Below are 21,605 nucleotides of genomic sequence, written 5' to 3' on the forward strand. Positions count from 1 at the left end.
CACTATATTTAGAGCGGATGAGGATGTTCTGGAGGCTGGGGTTCTTTCTATAGGCTGAGATGGTGTTATGGTTAGTGAAGGCCGGGTGTTGTGCGAGTGTTTGATTATAATTTTGTTTGACTGTGTGGTGTAGACGGGTTATTCTGTGGGAGAAGGTGGAGACAAAGGGGAGGATGCGTGTGGGCTCTGAAGGGGTGGAGACAACTGGTTGTGGTGGTGAGTGTGAAGTGGGGTCGGAGCGGTCCCCAACCAAAGAGGGGGGGAGGTTAGGATTAGGGGTAGGTTGGGGAGCAGGATACAAACCCGGTTTAGGGTATGGGGCAGGAAGGTTAGGGTCAGGGGTGGGGTGGGGGGGAGGATACAGACCCGGTTTAGGGGAGGGGGAGGGGAGGTTAGGGTTAGGGTGAGGGGTGGGGTGGGGGGCAGGATGCAGACCCGGATTAGGGTAGGGGGAGGGGAAGTTGGGCTTAGGGTGAGGGGTGGGGTGGGGGGCAGGATACAGACCCGGTTTAGGGTAGGGGGGGATGAGGTTGGGGTTAAGGTCCAGGGGTTTGGGTGGGGATCGCTCCGAGTTGGTGACCTGAGGCTGAGTGGGGTGTGTGGGGGAGCGAGTGGGAGCGAGGGCGGCCAAGGTGGTGTTTTTTATGGTCCGGAGAAAGCGTTTGCTGTAGCGTCTGGTGCGGAGGGAATTGAAAAGAATTTGGATGGAGTGGTCCAGGTCTGATTGTAGAGATGAAATGCGGTGAAAACGGATGATTTGAGATTTTATGATGCCTTTAAATGTGTGCTTTGGATGATAGCTGTTTTTGTGGAGGAGTGCATGTGTGTCTGTTGGTTTAAAGAAGGTTTTAGTTAGCAGATGGGTGTGGGTGGTGTCTGACGGTTGGAAAAATACTGTGGTGTCGAGGAAATTTACTTGTACCGGATCTATGATGTATTTTACTGTGATTGAGGGATGGTGGTGGTTGAGGGTGTTGATGAATGGTTGAAAAAGGGAGATGTGGTGAGTCCAGATTCCAAAAATGTCATCCAAGTAGCGGAGGTAAAGAAGGGGTTTATGGGTGCACTTGGCCAGTGCCTCTCGCTCCCACTCGCTCATGTATATGTTTGCGTAGGATGGGGCGAAGCGTTGGCCCATGGCTGTTCCGTGGATTTGAAGGTAGTGTATGTTGTTAAAAAGGAAGTCGTTATTGTTGAGGCAGGTGGTTATTAATTGAATGAGTTCCGGGTCCGGTCTTTTGTGGTCTGGATACTTTTGGAAGATGGCGCTTATGGCTTGGAGTCCGGTGGGGGTGTCTATTAGGGATTAGGGGTTAGGGTTAGGGTTAGGGGTTAGGGTTAGGGTTAGGGTTAGGGTTAGGGGGTTAGGGGGTTAGGGGTTAGGGATAGGGTTAGGGTTAGGGTTAGAGGGTTAGGGTTAGGGTTAGGGTGGGGATAGGGTTTGGGTTAAGAGGTTCCTTTGTTGGAATATTGTTGCACAGCCCTATTGATCTAAAAACGGGAGTGGTGTTGGTGGTGCGGTTGAAAAGCTCTGCCCCTTCACCCGGGAGACCAGGGTTCGATTCCCAGGCAGGGTGTCTCTGCAGTGGACAGAAGAAGAGGGTGCTGCTGACCAGGGTTAAATAAAAAGTTAAAACAACTCAAACAATGATTTAGAATTGCTAAGAGTAGTTAGAAAATTAAAATAATTTCAAGATTAAAATAATTAAAAAGTTAAAATAATTAAAAAAATACTAAGAAGGCAAGAAAAACTTAGCATGTGCGGGGCGGGGGGTTAGGGTTAGGGTTAGAGGGTTAGGGTTAGGGTTATCAATCCAAGGTGTGTGCCAATAAGGCGAGACACCAATAAATCCCAATAGGGCTATTTTTTTCCTTTAGTCCTATCAAAATGAAACTTTACACAATGAAAGTATCCATGATAATTAAAAATGTTTGTATTACAAGTTTCTTTGAAAATTTATTTTAATATGCAAATGAGCTATACACTAATCGAACATGCCCAAAATCAACCCAAATAGGCTTAATGTTTTCCTCTACTCCTACCACAATAAAACTTTACATAGTAAAAGTATACTAGAAAAGTAACTTTTTTTGTATTACAAGTTTATTTTTAAATGCATTTGAATATGCACATGAGCTCCACACTTATTGAATATCCAAAAGTTTGTGAACCCTGAGCTGCATTGGTTAACAATTTAACCAATGCAGCTCAGGGTTATGTTTACCTGCTCAATAGCAGGTAAACATAATCAGGTGGGCCAAATTGAGTGATGAAATGGACCAATGTAATGAGAGATCTTTAGGGAAGAAATTGGGTGGCACTAGATAAAACAGAGATCAAACCAGGTCAGTGTAGGCCCACCAAAGTGAACCCATACAGATCAGACTTGCCACAGATCAGACTTGCAACAAGAGTACTAACAAGTCTGTGTCATCACCTACTGAGACTGTGTCTTTTGTTCTGACAGAGGCAATGGCAGTTTGGACAATGAGCACATCTGCATCGTGCTTTGCATGGTTTGTGAAACACCATTTTTTGTCTTACAAGTTTCTTTGAAAATGAATTTTAATATGCAAATGAGCTATACACTTATCAAATATAGGCTACCCAAAATATGTCCGCATAGGCTTAATTTGAACCTTTACTCCTACCACATTAAAACTTTACACAATGAAAGTCTAAATGAAAAGTAAAACATTTGTATTAGAAGTTAACCTATAATGGTCAAGGCTTTCCAGAAGGGGTTGGTTGAACGTCAGAACAGGGGTCACATCATACTGCAGAGCTTGAGTTGCCAAACACCTCAATGTTGAGTATATGCAGGATTCATCACTGGGATCAAGATCAATCATTGGAAGGAATGTTACTGAAGCTCTTCCAGGGTGTTCATCTAGAAGATGCAGGATCTGCATCATACCAGACCATGATGGCCTTTGAGAGTGAAGGAGTAGGGATGTCTTCCAGAAAACATCCAGCTGTAATGTTTTGTTATCTGCTGGCAACAGAGCCAGTGGCTGATACTCAATAGGTTCACGTATAGGAGGAATCATAAAGTACTGAATGTGTATGCGACCAACCGCAGCAATATCTGCAGCAGTCACTTGGATCTTTAAAGGAAAAAATGAAGCCTATGCGGATATATTTTGGGTAGCCTATATTTGATAAGTGTATAGCTCATTTGCATATTAAAATACATTTTCAAAGAAACTTGTAAGATAAAAATGGTATATCACAAACCATGCAAAGCACGATGCAGATGTGCTCATTGTCCAAATTGCCATTGCCTCTGCCAGAACAAAAGACACAGTCTCAGTAGGTGATGACACAGACTTGTTAGTACTCTTGTTGCATCATGCTGATCTGAATGCACACGAGCTGTTTATGGCACAAGAACCAAAGAAAGCAACAAAAATAAGACGGATATGGTGCATAAAGTAGACAAAGGAGTTACTTGGTCCCAAGATGCATGACAATCTCCTCTTTCTCCATGCCATTTCAGGCTGTGATTCTACATCTGGCATAGGAAAGGGAATGGCACTAGCCTGTAAATCCAGACCTGCCACTAGGCGCTGACAAATTAAATGTGCTGCGCCTGTTGGTCTGGGCACTCTCCATTGAAGCTCATTAAATATGTCAAGAAATCCTGAGCTACGTTTCAATTGGTTCTATCTGATATGGGAGGGCCAGAGCCCTATGTATGGTGCTCTGGGGCGGACGTAAACGGATGACGACAGTGCGCCGTCGAAGCCGTGATAGTAAACATCAAAGATGGCTGCGGATATGTTGTTTGAGTTTGAGATGGCTTTGGCCTCGACCCTTTACAATTTGGAAGACGGCACTCAAATCTTTCATTAGCAAGTAAGTGGAATGTTCGGTTTTGCAGACGACCACGGCAAAAGTTAAATTTAACAGTTAATCCCACTGTTTGCTAAATGAACGGGGCTTAATACGTCACATTGTTCATTGCTCTGATTGGTTGTAGTGCTATCAAATTGCGTGCAGTGGCATTTGAAGAGACAAATCTAATTCATGAGAGGCACCTGTTATACCCCTGGCAGGTAAGCCAGGCAGTTTTTCAGGTTTGAGGCCAGTCTAAAAGCAGCATTGCCATCACCCATTGGCAGTAGGATGATTGGATATTCAATAAGTGTGGAGCTCATGTGCATATTCAAATTAATTTAAAAAGAAACTTGTAATACAAAAAAAGTTACTTTTCTAGTATACTTTTACTTGTAAAGTTTTATTGTGGTAGGAGTAAAGGAAAAATTAAGCCTATTTGGGTTGATTTTGGGCATGTACGATTAGTGTATAGCTCATTTGCATATTAAAATTCATTTTCAAAGAAACTTGTAATGCAAAATGTTTTCATTGTCATGGATACTTTCATTGTGTAAAGTTTCATTTTGATAGGACTAAAGGAAAAAAATAGCCCTATTGGGATTTATTGGTGTCTCGCCTTATTGGCACACACCTCGGATTGATGAGAATTAAACATATTTCCTCAACTAGGATTTCTTAGGACTTTTAGTATGTTGTTCTGGACACCTCATAGAAATTATCTGAGCTGAAAAAAATTATTTTACAATTTGTCGGTTTTTTGGCCCAAAAATGGATTACTTTGCCTGGCCTACTGTGGTAGACTGAATAATCTGGCTTTCAACCACACTCCCATAAAACACCCAAAATGCACTTTGTCACATTTCTGTGTTTTGTTTTTCCACTGTTGCAAAAGATATAACTCTGTGTCTGCTTCCCTAAGTGTGAAATATAGCACATCATGAGTAAAGATTTATTCATAATTCCACACAGACAAGGCTTCTGATGGTACGAATGTTTTCTGTTTTTCTAAAGACAGGTCTGTTGTGTGTGTTTGAACGATCGTATTTGGAGTGAAGAAATGAAATAAAAAATGTGCTGAATCCTGATAAAGACCCTGCCCTCAGCTAGCGTATTATTGTGTGTGTGTGTGTGTGTGTGTGTGTGTGTGTGTGTGTGTGTGTGTGTGTGTGTGTGTGTGTGTGTGTGTGTGTGTGTGTATGTGTGTGTGTGTGTGTGTGTGTGTATGTGTGTGTGTGTGTGTGTGTGTGTGTGTGTGTGTGTGTGTGTATGTGTGCGTGTGCGTGTGTGTGTGTGTGTGTGTGTGTGTGTGTGTGTGTGTGTGTATGTGTTTTTAATTATTTTATATGACTTCCATCTAATATATAATATATAATGAATCAGGTGAGACTTGGCCTGTCAACCATGTTTTTTTATCACCTTCACACTTCCCCAGGCTCCTTAATTGCGATTCTCCAAATGTCCACCAGATGCCCTCATACTTTTCCCTCAGTTCTATTCACCAAACGAGTGCATAAGCTGCCTTTCCTTTTCACCAGTCCTCATAGGCTATCGTCAATGTTGTCATGTGCCCCATACCTTTGCTTTCCAGCCCCTGTATCTGCCTGACTTTTTGCAAGTCTAAATGTTGGTCCTTTCCTTGCTGCTTTGCACTCAAACCTGACCGTTTTGCCTAAGAAAAAAACATGTATGCCCCAAAACTGTGAATTAGCGGTGGCAAGTCAAGCTTATATGGTAGATAGGACAGTATATAGCCCACAGTTATACGCAATAAAATATTTTCACATATTCCACATTATTTAACTATAAATGAACATGACACCCACAAAGACACCAGGGATGAAATCCCCATTAGATATAGTAATTTAGCAGATCAGAAGAAAAATGGGTGGGGGTTGTATGTCTGTCTTCCCTTAGACTGACATGTTTTGTTGTTTCAGCCATGTGGGTATTTATTATGGGGCACTTCACAGTATGCCACGAAGCCTCAATTAGAATTAAATAAGGGCTCATAATGATTTCAGAGTCAATCAGCTTTGGATTAAGAGAATATGAATTATCTGCAGTTGATCGATCTTATGAGGAATTTTAGTTTTGCTGCACGGCTACTTGGTAATATGACCGTATTAATATCAGATTAACACATTTTATTTACATGAGTATGAACCATATATATATTTTTACCTTTATTGTTTTTTAAATGTATTTCTGCACCTTTATCTTATTGAAATGAGCTTTTGTTCACGGTTGGTTGGGCCTTTGTTTGTGTCCATTTCTGCCGGGTATTGTCTGGATCGCACCCTCATTGTCTGTAGTTTCCTCAGACGCCACGCGATGGTGTGCGCGACTCGCGAGTAAGAAGAGTCCCAATTTACTCCAAGAGCATCATTCACTCGAGAGGATCATGCACCTGCGCAACTGTACCGGAATTGGGATTTTTAGCCTTCAAAATAAGAGCTGGAAATTGGATCGTCACAAATTAAACAGAAGATGCAGCAATAAATGCACCCTAACCGAGCTGCACCACACCACAAATAAACTCAACCAATAAATGTGGTCAAAGACTCAAAGCACCATCCGGTCATCATGAATACATTCTAAACTAATCCAACCAGGAGATGCAGGCTCGTTATCTAGATAAAGCAAGGATTAGAAAACTGCAGGTAGTAGGCTTAGGCAGGCAGTGGCGAAGTGGCTAGGGAGTTCGCCTCTGGTGTGCAGGGTCGGAGGTTCGATCCCCCGTCTCCCTGCCACATGTCGAAGTGTCCCTGGGCAAGACACTGAACCCCGAATTGCTCCCGATAGTTAGCTTACCCTGCGTGGTAGTAGCTGCTATCGGTGTATGAATGTGTGTGTGACTGGGTGAATGTGTACAAAAACAATGTAAAGCGCTTTGGGTCTGTGATAAACAGAGATATAGCGCTATACAAGTCCATTTACCATTACCATACCATTAGGCACTATGGCAGTATTTATTTCAATGTCACTCTCTGCTATTATAAAGGAAGTGGCATCCACAAACCACAAACCTACATTTTCATGAAGTGGAGATTCTGGTATTTATTTCTGAAGACTGGAAATATTTTAGTGTAGCTGGGAAAATAATATTTTTTTCTTTTCTTATTTTTTCTTTCTTTTGTATGTGTTTTTTTATTTGTAGCCTATATCTACAAAATACAACAACCAAATGGACAACTTCTTAACTTGAAAATAACTGAAATTATTCATTGATAATAGTTTCACCTATTCTTGTCAACTTAATTTCTATTCATTTATTAATTCAATTGAATGTAATGATTTAGAAAAAGAGCTTCTCGTAATATTATTAACTTGACGTCCTATACATGAACACACACACACACACACACACCCTACATTTTCTGATTCTTCTGATTATATTCGAGTAATGTGATAAGTTTATTTTGAAATCTTTGACCGGATGTTGCATCTCTAAGGGTGTCCGTCTTGACACCGTAGCCTAGTAGTGACTGACCCACTGAGCTCAATCTCTAACGGAGAACAGGAGTATCGCCCCGGCGCACGGTTGCTGCAGCCTTCTGGCTCGGATATATTTTTTTAATTAATTTTCTGGATTTATACCTCACAGTCAAACTCCAGGATGCCTTCTAATAAAAATCTCCAAGGTAAAAAATATCAGCGGTATGCTTTGCCTGTGTTCCCCGGTAAATGTGCTCCTGTTCATCGGTTAAGTCTTTACAATAGAGCATCAGTAGGCCGACCGGGCCACCGTCCATCCTAAGCTAAGTCTTTATCGATATCTAGCTCGCTGTGTGACTAACGTAATATTTCCTTTATTGCAGGAGGGAAAGCCTTTGGGCTGCTGAAGGACCAGCAGAGGCAAAAGCTGGAAGAAGTAAACCAGGTACGTGTGTCGTGTTTCGTTTCTCTTTATTTGCCCTCAGTGTCTGTTGGTTTAACGGCACCTCGCGGGAATTTGAATCCAGTGAGCATGCACGCGCTCACTTGAACTGACATTGGCCTTGTTTTTGGACATGGTGTCACATTGATGATTTCAAACGTTAGTCAGGTGTGAATAATGACCATCAACCCCCCACAAACACACACGCACACGCACGTTTATTAGAGCTGACCCTATAGGGATGCTGCTGATGCATTTTATCGATTAATTCCACCGGCATGTCTAGTGGCACTTGTTGAACGACTGCATGCTGTCACACACATCTGAGTGTGTGAGCATTTCCCTGATCAAATCGATATGTTGGTCACAGCTAAAACAATAAATACATATAGAAGTGTGTGTGTGTGTGTGTGTGTGTGTGTGTGTGTGTGTGTGTGTGTGTGTGTGTGTGTGTGTGTGTGTGTGTGTGTGTGTGTGTGTGTGTGTGTGTGTGTGTGTGTGTGTGTGTGTGTGTGTGTGTGTGTGTGTGTGTGTGGACAATAGAAACAGGTGTCTGAAAGAGCCCCCTTTGTCTAGCATTAGGGCCTGGCCTCGTCAAATAACTCTGCAGTAGTTCCCACAGATGAACTGCATGTCCCTATAATCTCTTGTTTCCCTCCTTTTCCTGTGGCAGGCAGCCTGTCATCAGCTCCCACAGGACAAAACCAGGTCAGCCCGTGAGGCCTGTGACACTTTCTGTGCCAAACACTCCCTGTTAATTCATAGCAATGCATTTTGTTTTTGAATAACAGTTGCCCTTTGATTTAAATCAAACGCTTTTGTACTCTGAGGTCCTTTCCTTTCCATAATATTAACACGTGTGATTTCAACCGAATCCTCGCCCTGTCAATGTATCTAGGATGGTTTATAATTCATCTGATAAATTCTTTAGTGGGATTGGTCAAATAATCAATTAGTTAATTGACGGCTTCTATAATGTGATTGTGTCACTTTTAAGGTTAGGTTTTTTTCTTATTCTATAGGCTGAGAGTACAATTATTCAAAAAATTATTTGCTGATAGCCTGATGATGAAAATGCTCTTTATTCTCAGCGCAGGCCCTAAAAAAACTTACAAAATCTTTATTTAACAAACATCTGTGTATTGAAACATCCTTTGCTGACAGAGAATGTGTGGCGCTGCACTTGTTCAAATGTACATTCATACCCTTGAGCAACGCTGTGACTGTGAAAAGACATTCCTCTGTATGTGTGTGTGTGGGGATGGTGGTGGTGGGTAGCAGGCTAGCAGCAGTCGTGATTCAGCTCGGCTGAGTCAGGCGTCCGCCCCTCATAAACATCCCGTTACGCTGGTTATCCTCTTCACCCCTTAATTACAAGCTCCAACAGGCGCATAGATGTACGGTATATTGCTGAGAAAAAACGTCATTCTCTTTCCGTCTTCCTCTCCATATGGATTTGAAGCTGACTGACTCCCACATGGCAGATTGGGTCATAATACTTTCATTAGCAGAGCTCCCATCAGGCTCTTTTCCCTGTTACACCCTTGTGGTGTGTTCCACTTAACCAACTCAATGATGAATAACTTCCCCGGGGGGGGGGGGGGGGGGCGGGAGGGGGGAACCGATCTGAAGATTGTGAGTCAGCAATTCAAAATCAGTGAACATCTCTTCACCATCCACACTGCCTGTAGATGCTGTGTGTGTGTGTGTGTGCTCTGAAACAGTCAAATCTGGTGCTTTGTTCACATGTCAGTTTACACAGCCTAGGCTTTGTTAACTGACATGTAAACAAAGGGTATGTACACAAAGGGGCCCACCGAAGCTAGCAACATGCCTGTTTACAGAGCCTAGGCTGTGTATTAACACCCGATTATTTTTAGCACACACATATGGTATGGACAGGTAGAGGATTGTGAGGAGATATTTACTGATTTTGTGGCAGAGTGATTTTGACAACAAGCGTTCCCCAGAATTGCTGACTCCACCTTTTGTAATGCTCCAATGTGTGCGTGGGTGCCTTTTACTCCCTGACTGTGTATTGTGAAATGCTGCTGGCAACTTCACTGCAAAGTTTAGAAACGACTGATCAAGACTCATTCAAAAGGATGGGGGTTTCACACTTCAGTTTCTGTTTTAAACTTGTCAAATATTTCTGACCCCCTTCTTCTCCCCTTTGTTCTTCTCCCATCAGGAATACCTGGAAGACCAGAAATACAGGGATGAAGAGGACCTGGCCGAGAAATTGGAAAGTCTGAAAAGTGAGCAAAATCCCCCTTCTCCTCCTCTCAGTCAAATCATAGTTTATGTGAGGAATGTGTTGGTTTCTGTGAGGGAGTGGTCCTTTTTCTTTCTTTGGCTTTTGTCCTTGCCTGAATATTTGTTTGTTTGTTTGCAGTGTCTCTCCACACAAACACACACACACACACACACAGTCACGCGCGCGCGCACACACACACACACACACACACACACACACACACACACACACACACACAAGTCTTCTGAATTGAGTTTTTCTCTGCGGGAAAGGCAGAAGGCTGGGATTTCAGAGAGGGGTTTTCATGGCCCAAGGCCTCGCTGGCCTTAGAGGAATGTGCCGGGGCGTTCCTCCTTGATGTTGTTACAATATTCAGAAGTTCACTCCCGAAGCTCCAGGCTATAGAAAAACAATAGAAACTCCTACTAAGAGCTAATTGCCAGCATTAAATTGTATAATTTACAAAAGCATTCCTCCCCATTTCTCAGATATTACACATGTATGCTCATTTTTTTTTCTCTTTGTGAGTTTTTCTAGACCAACATAAGGAAGTGTATTGTTAAAAGGGGGCGTGCGTCTTGAGATGAACATACTCCGTTGTCCTACTTTACAATCTGTGCTTGTCTACGCTGCAGGAAATGGAGCAGTGATATATAAACAGAAAGGGGATCCGACACCATGAGAGCGAGAGAGAGAGAGAGAGCTGTTTTTTCTTTCTATCTTTTCCCTTCTATTTCCCATACTGTCCCACTGACCCAGAGGTCACTATCTAAACACTGGGATATTAACCACCAACTGAATCACATCACTGCAACTCCTGACCACAAAGTTTGCATGAAGATTGTAGCCGGAGTCATTTAGAATTGTATTTGGTTCATTTAAAATGTCTCTGTTTTTATTAGTTATTATATGTGCTAGGGGTGGGGAGAAAAATCGATTTAACTAAAGTAACATGATTTTCACGAGGATAATTTTTTTATATTGATTATTTTTCCTTCAATAGATATTTTTAATTCAACCATTCCCGTAAGATCATGTAGAGCAGACGACAGGTGACAACATGAAGTCATACGTTTTGTAGGTAAGCATAATGGAGTGTAGACACTTTCCAGTTTACTTTACAGAGCGTTTTACAGTGGAGGAGGTGAAATGATTCGAGCCTTGACTAACATCAGAATTTGAATGTATGATTTTTCGTGTAGGAGAAGGGTTGGAGCTGGAGTTCGGCCTACGTACATTCTGTGGAATATCTACCTCCACATCTCTGTCTAATCAGCATAGTATAACTGCTGAAGAAACTGAGACCATTTGTGTTTACCCATTGGATAACTGTGGTTGCCAAATCGTGACTCATAATGACAGCAGCTCAGTCATGTTATCATTTGGCTGACACAGTTTGACCATTTCTAAACATTTGATAGATTATAATTTCCCTTTAGTTTGCACTTAGCTAAGGCATTTTATAACTTTGCTTTCTCAGCGAGATAACATAGGTGTGTGTCAGTCTGGAGACGGATAGAGAAGAAGAGAGTGGATATCATTGTATTTTTGGAATGAACAGAGGCCTGTATAACACACGTCAAGTGTTTATCTGACTGCCGCCTGACGGTCAGTGTCTTTGATAAAGATGGGGGAAATTCTTTGCTTATCTGTCGGGCCAAAGTGCCAAGGGCGAAGTCCTCAGCCAATCTTCTTTCCACTATTTTATCAGCTATGTTTTCACGACGATGGAAAAAGCCCCCTTCAACTCAATGGTGGCAGGCAAAGTGGCACACTCAAACAGATCAAAATAAATAATCAAAGACCTCCTTGTGTTTATCAAAGAGAAGTAGAAGACTATTATAATTAAGGCTGAAAATGGCTGGCAGTTCATAAGTTGTGGTGTATTTGTCACATCAGTTGCTAAAATAAAAAATATGTCAGGAGGATACGCAGAAGACTTTTGTCAAGTTGAGCCATGTTCTTGAACAGGCTGCTCTGCGACGTGTGTGTGTGTGTGTGTGTGTGTGTGTGTGTGTGTGTGTGTGTGTGTGTGTGTGTGTGTGTGTGTGTGTGTGTGTGTGTGTGTGTGTGTGTGTGTGTGTGTGTGTGTGTGTGTGTGTGTGTGTGTGTGTGTGTGTGTGTGTGTGTGTGTGTGTGTGTGTGTGTGTGTGTGTGGAGGCCCACCCCGCAGAGTTTTTGAACAGGCTAAGCATTGTGCTGTCCCACTCCCCCTGGGTTCACACAGTTAACACAGTCTCCCCTCACAATACACACACACAGAGCTTCCTCTGTGGGACAGAGAGACGGTGTAATCTGACTCAAGTCGTCTCCCGGACAAAAAAAAAAGGGATGTTGAATTTTTGGGGAGATGCAGGAAAATACCTGCTCGTGGTATTTGAGAGCAGCAGCAACTTCAGTATTGTGATGACAATGAGCCTTTTGTTATTGTTTGAGAAAAGCAGTTTCTTTGTTTGTTGGAGGAGCCTCTGGAGCCAACTAGGATTTTGTCTGTCAACAACAGCGTGAAAAAGGTTTTGAGCTGCACATCCAAACCAAGTCCTGAACGTGATTGAACCTTAGGGCAGAGCCACACAGAAAATCAATGCTCCCATGCTTTCAGTCCTCAAAAGTACTTTTAGAACTAGAAGTTTAAGCCAAAACCAAACGATCAAAAATCACAGATTAAATAATTTTAATATTTTAGCTCCAGCTTCATATCTGTAGGACATTCTGTATTAGAGTGGTTTCCATCCTGTAAAGCTATAGTGCATAACTTATATTGCCCCATGAGGAATTCTGAGTAATTACAACAACAGTGTCTGTGCATACATACATGCAGTAGAATCAACTACTGAAACATTTCTTGGGTGCTTCTTGGGATTTTTTTGAGCACTTGCGCCAACATAAGGGGGCGACACCAGTTTGTAAGCGCTACCATACTGAGAAATATAGAGAGAGTTTTGTGGAGCCGACATTTGTTTATATAAAACAAAAAGTATCTCCATGTACTCTTTCATAATAATACAAGAGGTGCAGGACATATTTAAACCTAAAAACTAAGTCGCTTTATAAGTAAGGGGTATGTTTAGAAACACTGGCATAGTATAATCCTTTTTACATTTTCTAATTGGCTAATCTTTAACAGATTACTTGCATCCATTTGACAGTGTGGCATCTGTTGGGTAAGCATCAGGGGTTTTGTCTGTGTGTTTTCAAAGGTGCAAAAGGATCAGATTTATGTTGAGTGAGTGACTGTAACGGAGAACTCTGTATCCTGAGCTTTTCAGACCCAGCAGCTTGGGTTTCCTTCCTGATTGCTGTGTTTGAACTTTCAAGTTCACTTTTTAACTTCCTGACCCCCTCACTCTAATCCCGCTCACATGTCAAGCCCACTCAGCTGTCGTTTGCCTGCTTTACCCCTGACAGACAAAACACACACAGTCACACACACACACACACACACTAAAACGAAAACACACCTGTCATTATCAGCTGCATGTGTCTTCCCTTTTGCCCAGTCAGCTGTCAGCCCTGAGTGGGAGACAGTGAGATCACTGTTGTGTTAAGAGTTTTGCTGACATGTAAGATGCCAGCTGCTGGTGGTGCTTCTTTAAAGGTGGAGTCAGCGATTCTGGAGAACGCTTGTTGTTAAAATCACCTTTTTTGTCATAACCGGTGAATATCTACACAGCCTAGACTCTTGTATGTAAACAAAGGGTATGTAAACAAAAGGGGCTTACCGTAGCTTCTAGCTAGCAAAATGCCTGTTTACCGAGAACCTAGACTGTGTATTAGCACTGGATATTTTGATACTGGTAACTTATTTACTGATTTGGATTAAATGTAATTTTGACAACAAGCATTCATCCAGGATCACTGGCTCCACCTTTTAAATGTTGCATACGAGATGTGTGTTAAAAATGAATTACCAGTGTTAGTAATAATAATGTGTGTTTATTTTGCAGATAAATACTCTGAGTTCGACCTGAACGACCAAGGAGACATCGGTGAGTAACAGTGGCACCAAAACAACAACTCCATCCCCAGATAACACCTGTCAGCTTTGCCATGTGAGGTGTCTACATGAGGGATCAGTAATTAATACTGTGTGTGTGTATTGTCTGACCAGTGTGTGAGTACAGGGCTTAGGCAGGCTCATGTGACTCATTGAAAGGTGCTATATAAATAAAGTTACTTACTATCTCAATTGTGTCCTGTTTGTAAAGTGAGACACTGCTGTTCACCTGTGTGATTGTCCTGAGCAGATGTGAGACGAACTGTAGCCTTGGGAGCCAGACATAATATGTGGCATCTGTCTGTAGGTCCTGGGAGAAGCCGCTAAATGTCCTTTATGAAAACAGGTTTTGTTTTTTAGCCACATAAACAAGGTAGCCAGGTATCAGTTTGGCTTAACCCATTGATGACGGCTGCTGCGCGACGCCACATTGTATCTCCTGCCTGATGCTGCGTAGCGCAGCATTGTTACTTTATCTAACTTTCATGGCGTGCGCAGCATAGAATGCACTGTCATTGGTTCAAATACACATGAGGTGGGTTTTGTTGATTTTTTTAAGACCACGTGACCACCCAAAAGTTGTGTGGTTTGCCGAATAAAATAAATAAATAATAAAAATAAAAAAATACGCCGGCTGTGTCGGCGATAGTGTATTACAGAACAGTTAGTGGCGTTCGGAGCGCAGAATCTAGGCCTACTATAGACTACTGATGAAAAACACACAGTACATCGCATCTATTTATTAACAATATTTAAGAATTTAGGCTATATTTTGCTGCTCCAACTCAAATTCAGCCCAGCTAGGCGATAGTTAAGTTTCAGTTTTGTTTTCATCTCCGTGGTATACAGCCGTTTGGACCAGCTGATCGGCTCCCGACAGCCGGAGTCCGTCTGCGTTCCAGTTGTACTTGGAAGTCGGATTTATGGTGCCAGTGATAACTGAACTAAATTATAAAATAAAGCTATCTCCTCCTTCCTATATCTGTCTATCTTTATCCCTCCACTGCACACTCAGTCACTACTATCCATGCTAAAAGGAAGCAGGATTATAGCCTCATTTAGCACATTATTTTTTTATATTTTATATTATTTTTTTTTTTTTCTCCCCCATCTAATTTTGACGATTTTTAGAAAAATTTGTTGGTTTGTAGGCGCTAAGGGAGCATGTTTAAATAAAACCTGTGAACCTTAACTTTTAAATGTATTTTATTTCATGTTTCTATGTGCTACACAGGCTTAGATATTAAGGTTTTGGTAGACTTGACAATTCGTACTATTTTTTCAGAAAACCCTCAGGCATTAAGGACATGCATCCTAGATTGCCATAGTCATCAATGGGTTAAATTCTTGCTTTGGTTCAGTCAAAAATGTGAAATTGTATTATCCTATGTTTTTTAAACCAATTTCCCTACATTTCCTGTCATACAAAAGCCTCAGGGTAAACCCTCTCAACATTCCTCCTTCCTTAAATTCTCCCATCTTTCAAAAAGCGCATGTCCAATGTGCAGCACAGACTTTTTAGGTCCCAAGCTGACATCGTATCTTCTCCCTCCAGAGCCTCATAAAATGTACATGTGTTTTCCACAGGCTGAGTAGTGGTTCTCACAACTCAATATGTGTGAAAATCTTTGAGCGATTCTTTAAAAAGCTCTCACAAAATGAACCATTTAGACAATAATCCGGTTTCCTTACAATCTAGCAATGCAGAGTTACACTCACATTGTCTCACTTAAACCTGGGTCTGATTGTCATTCTGTGCTCTTTTCTTAGAAATGATGGGTCTGAAGCGGATGATGGAGAAGCTGGGCGTGCCCAAGACTCACTTGGAGTTGAAGAAAATGATCGTCGAGGTGACGGGCGGCAGCAGCAACACCATCAACTACAGAGACTTTGTCAAGATGATGCTGGGCAAGCGCTCGGCTGTGCTCAAACTGTAAGTAAACCCTGCGTGTGTGTGTGTGTGTTGTAAAGAATATTGACTTATTTGAATGTGCATTGTAAAAGCATCTGCTGTTACATTGTGTGTAGGTTAGTCAGCATCATGTGCTACGTCAGCCGATTGATCGTTCCATCCGTCAGCAGGGGATTCTGGGATGACCAGTGGTGATGTCATCACCCGCATGCTGCTTCAGGCTTTAATCTCCATGGCAACAAAACCAAAGCCAATGTAGCCTATCCATAGCCAACCCCTCCTTATTCTTAGCCGGGATCATGTGCTTAGGTAACTGATTATAGGCTGGTTAACCGCTGACATGAAGGACTGACTGAAAACACACCAAAATGTACCATATTCTGTCACCAAAATGTCTCTTTTACTATATAAAAAAAATTACACTTGTCGATTATTTATTTGTTTTTTCTTCAATGTGGATAAGGTGACAAATATTCTTTCTATTGTTAACCCGGTTAGTGTAGGCAGCATAAGCCGTTTAAAGCAGCCTTGCAGTGGGTCAGACTGCAGCAGTGCTTTGGCTACTGCATGTCAGCTCGGCTGGACTAATCTGGTCGCACTGTTTAGCAGACAAATCTCATAATCCCGAAAAAACACCAAGTAGAGGAAATGCATAACTTGTCGCCTCTGACCGTTTTTCGAAAGCGTATGCCATAATCATAATCCCTCCATTGCTATTTATAAATGTGTCGTTCCCCTTTCCGGCCTTGTCTGTCTTCTTTGATTGGATTCTGCTAGAATAGTCCCCATATTCCATTTTTTTTTTAAAGTCTGTTTTTTGATTATTTTCAGCAGGCGAATAATATGTCAGGGATCAAATGTAATGCTTGATACCGTAGGTCTGCAAGTTTAAACAGATGTTGAAAACCCAACATGCTTTTACTACACACATTTTGGCCAGTCTTTTGATGGGGGATTTGAGTTCTCTCTTGTGAATTCTTAAACTCCATTGTGAAGAGTTAACACATTCATTAACAGGAAATGATCGTTTATTTGACTGACCTTCTATTGTCTTCTGATATTTTTAGTGAACAAAGTATATTCATATTAGTTACATTAGTCACAGGGTGTAGGTTTATCTACCTACAATAAGTGTGTTGCTGAGTCATTTATTTTAATTTGTTTTACTCTAGCCAACTGCCCACCCACACACACACACACACAAACACACACACACACACACACACACACACACACACACACACACACACACACACACACACACTTTATCTGATAACAGGGGAGGGGAACATAACAGCTTTAGAAAGTTGTTACTCAAAGCATTCAGCAGGAAAACAATTGGTTCATAAGCAATTAGAGGGAAAATGGTTTAGGTCAGTCTCCAAAGGGCCCTGTTTGGATAAGCTCTTTTAATTAAAGTCACTATTAGTGCAATACCTAAGTGCACAGGGAGGCATAGTCACTCTAGTTTATTTAAGCAAGATTTTAAACAAGAGAAGAGCCTTACACATTTTATATTTTATTCTAGAGATGGTTAAAAAGTCTTAACTTCAAACTCTGTTTTTTTCTTTATCACTAATTGCACAAAACTGCCTTAGATAAGAATATCCCAGGGGTCCTACCTTAATATCACATTGTGTGGTTTGGAGTGCATATGTGTATGTTATTTTTACAGATTAAACAAGTATGTACCCTACCATAGACTGCACAGTCTATGTATGTGAACAATAGCAAGATTATTTCAGCCAATCAGTTTATCTATTATGCCCTTTTGTGTACACATAGTATAGATAAGCCTAACATGGAAATATGCCATTCAGCTACAAAAGCAAGACATGACTTGTCATTGCACTCCTAATTGGTTTAGTAGTAGTGTTCTGTGAGTGGCGAGTGACCTCATCAACTCGTTTGAGCTTTAGATAGCACAGTAGGTATCAGTGGTGTGAAGTTAAGGGAGAATGTTGCTGAGTGCCTTCTTCACCGTTAGGACCAATGCTCCTTATGGGCTTAGTGGAGCTTTGCAGAGTTTTCCAAAAAAGGAAATTAAAGACACAGGCATTCGCTCTGAATAGCTCCTGTCAGATCGCTCACTCTACTGTTTGCAGCCTTCACCACTATTCCACTCTTGTGGTTTCCCTTCATTCCTTTGCTTCCACTTAAGACTCAGCTCAGCTCATACACTGATTGTAACTGTGTCTCTCTAGTTATCTTTTCATCACTCACACATCCTGCTGGCTTGTATTGTTTAAACTTGTCTTATGCACCTCTTTAACACTTCTTCACTACCTTCTGCCTTTCTTTATTTACATTTGACTTTCTTAGTTCCTCTCTCCATGGTGCTGATATATAATGTATATAGCATCAATTGTACTGAATAGTAGATTAATCACGCAGTCGATTTTGATTGGAATTTTGATTCCAATCATTTGTCTCTCTCCCTCTCTCCCCACAGTTGCTTGATCTTTGAGGACAAAGCCAATGGCGCTGCTCCCTGCAAACCAGACGGCCCCCCTCCAAAGCGGGACATTTCCAGCCTGCCTTGAAGTATAGCCGTCAGCCTTCAAGACTACGAGCAGGTGGAAGTTGCGTGAAAAATTCCGAGTTGTTCTCTTAACATGTGGAGTGTGGTGTAAAGTGTGGGACCATTGGTTCAGGATGTTATTTTTGTGATATACAGTACGGTGTGAGCAAGGTGTCTATTTCACGGAAAAGGCTGTGAGTCCAAAAACTCACTAAGCGATGTTTGACTGTGAATATTATTATTCATTTTTTCCCCCTTCCTTTTTAATTCAAATGTAGCATTGATAGTTGTACATGTAATCCGCTTGATAAATTACATTTTTGTAATGAGTGTTTTAATGGTTATATTTGAAGGGAAGACTCAGAAATTCTCTGGAGGTTGCCTTTTTCCATCCTTGTTTCTTTGTTTAATTTTAATTAATTATAACAAAGTGAGAGTATAAGGCTTTTGCAGAAGCACAGGGGAAAAGAAGCAGTACATTTTTTTTTTTTGTCTCGGATGGATTCCTGCCAGGCTAGCCTTAGGTCAGCTTCTCGCTTTAGATCAGGTGCCAGAGCTTACAGACCCAGCCCCATTACCTCTGGGTTAAAATCATCAGCCCCTCGGGGAATACTGATCTGGAATCAGTCACTAGGTTATCATGGCCCACCTCCAGATCTGAAAATAACCATTTAAGTAGATGACTAACTGCTATGCGTTTGGAATATCCACTCACACTAGTTAAGAGAAGAGAAAAAAAAGAATAAGAGATCGTGTTGACCATGGTACATTTCCGTTTCAGTATGCGGCTTTGAAGAACATTTAGATCTGTAAGGTTAAAAGCACATGTTAGTTTTGGAAGGAGTGTGATTTACAGGCACACGAGCGTAAAACAAAATGTACATAAATATACGACACACAAGTACAATCATATTCTTTCCAAGTGCCTCAACATGAAGATACTTAAAACAGCTTCTTGAAGAAAAGAATAAACTAGTAAGGAGTGCACACAGGCGTTTCAGTTCCAACGGTCCTCTTTGCTCACGATTTTCCGAAAAAAAAAACAATGATCTTTGTCGTTTGGTGAGATAGTTTTTAATGCTGTTTGTTGAACTATATTGATATGGTGTTTCCGCAACATTCTGAGTGAGTGAGTGATTTGTTTTTGTTTTTCATGAAGAGTTTCCATGTTTGTATTCCCTATTTTCCTACCATATATTTTATTTTTTACACCACAGTGAGTTTTTAACCTATAGGGTGAGTTAACGGATGAGGTTACCCTAACTTGTCTTTCAATACATATACTATGTGTATGTGTGTGTGTGTGTGGCGTTCGTTTCTCTTTTGTCTTGGATTCATCCTTCTCCCTCCATATATTTTTTTCCACCCAGCCAGCCATCAGCTCTCTGTTCAACTGGGTTAATTGTCCTGTGAACTCTGTCGTTTTGTGCCTCACTGTTTTGTCTCTACAGTTTAAATTGTCCTCTTTTAACTCACGCTATTTACTGTGAATTTGGTACCTGTAGTATATTTTAACCTCACTTAACATATTTTTAAAAAACTGTTGTAATTTAGTTTTCACACTGATAGGTTTAACGTTGTTAAGATGCACATTGTTTTCGCAGACACCAAAGGAATTAAAATTCTTCTTAACACTGGCCTGTTTAGTTTTGAATGGTTTATGAATTGTATTGTTGTCTTTTACTCCTATAACTACCTTTATGTCTGTGCGAAAAAATGTGCGATTTAATAAGTTTAATGTGCATAAAGTTGTGTTTGTTTTTGGATACATTTTTTTATTTCAATAGTAAACACCTGTTTGTTCAGAAACCATATTCACTATTATGTTTATTGCAGGAGATGACATTCTACACTGAGGGGGAGATTTAGTCATTAATGCAGTATCGCTGTTTACTGAAGCCACTTCACTCGAGTGGCCTTGGTTTACAGAGAGCAGTTATAAAGATAGTGGGAGTAGTATGATAAGGACTCCTTGTGTTGCTAAAGATAACATTGCAACACATATTTGGCTATCAGTGCTGGGTTGTGTGGAGGTAAAACCTAGGCATTATTAAGTTTTTGCCACTGAGAAAATCTCAATCTTAGTTCTGCGTGATCATCTCCCTGTTTATCCACCATCAGGCATAGAGAAATAGTGTGTGGGAATTTTTGTCTGAGACAACTGGGTCACTTTGTTTCATTGTAAAATTGCTCCCATTCCACTTTTTTTTTTTGCTCAGCGTACGTGCAGCGATACGCATACACAAACTCTTGAGCAATACAATGTTTTCATGAGAAAAAAAGTAAATGGCTGCTTAAAACATGTTTGATGTTGTCTTATTTCTTGTGTGCACATGCATTGTTTTATTCCATTTGACTGGGAGAGCAGGTGCTGGGCGTTGGGAACAGTCAGTGTGAGCAATACTTGAACAAGCATACGAACAGGCGGATGCAATAGGATTATAATAAGCACCTCCGTAATTAAAATGATAATCATTCTTGCATGTAATGAACTGCCAGGAGCTTATGGAGGCGCAGACGTAACTGAGTTGGACAGTTCTGGGATTCTCACCAAAGTAAAAAATAAAATATCCACCTAATGATGATGATGTCGCTGACCCCCGGGGGCCCATGTCAAATCCAATTATGTCAACGGTGTTGTCAGCAAAAACCTCACATGCACTTTGCACCTTTTGTTTTTTCTTTCATCCACCTTTAGGCAGACCTTAAATAGAAAAGTTATGAGTTAGGCTGTTTTAAATAATTGCACGTTCTGCTGTTGTGCTGCCACATTCAGTCTTCTCTTAGTATTGTACCTGACTTTATCATTTCACTAGCTTCCCTCTCACTGTGTGTCACTAGTTGGTCGACTTCAGATATCTTTTTTAGTGCAATAGTCAAAAATGCTATGAATTTGCATTGTTTGTAATGGTAATGGTCAATGCCTGGAATATTGAATGTAATATTGCAGTGCACTATAGGGTAAGAGGACATGCCCCTCTTTAGGAGACACTGCCATCTAGTGGTCGCTCACAGTCAGGACACGAGAAAGAGCAATTGGTGAAAAAAAGTCTGCTCAAATAAAGTAGATGTAAATTATTACATTACATGTACTAATGGAAAATGAGGAACCACACACACCCCAGATTTATTATCAAAGATTACATTATAATAGAAAAGTGTGATACCTCATCTTTCATGAAAAAAGGAAGTAAATGTTA

The 21,605-nt window shown here is 41.1% G+C and overlaps 1 protein-coding gene across 1 annotated transcript; it reads left to right on the forward strand.

Moving 5' to 3' along the window:
* The first annotated feature begins 7,351 nt into the window (after nt 1-7,351).
* Nucleotides 7,352-20,709, forward strand: aif1l (allograft inflammatory factor 1-like). Its single transcript, XM_080046384.1, has 6 exons — nt 7,352-7,482; nt 7,660-7,721; nt 9,910-9,976; nt 13,923-13,964; nt 15,743-15,905; nt 18,337-20,709. The coding sequence occupies exons 1-6, from the start codon at nt 7,458-7,460 to the stop codon at nt 18,425-18,427; spliced, it is 450 nt and encodes a 149-aa protein (XP_079902510.1). The 5' UTR covers nt 7,352-7,457; the 3' UTR covers nt 18,428-20,709.
* Nucleotides 20,710-21,605: the final 896 nt, after the last annotated feature.

This window comes from Ammodytes marinus (assembly GCF_949987685.1).
Source record: "Ammodytes marinus genome assembly, chromosome: 18".
NCBI lineage: Eukaryota > Metazoa > Chordata > Actinopteri > Uranoscopiformes > Ammodytidae > Ammodytes > Ammodytes marinus.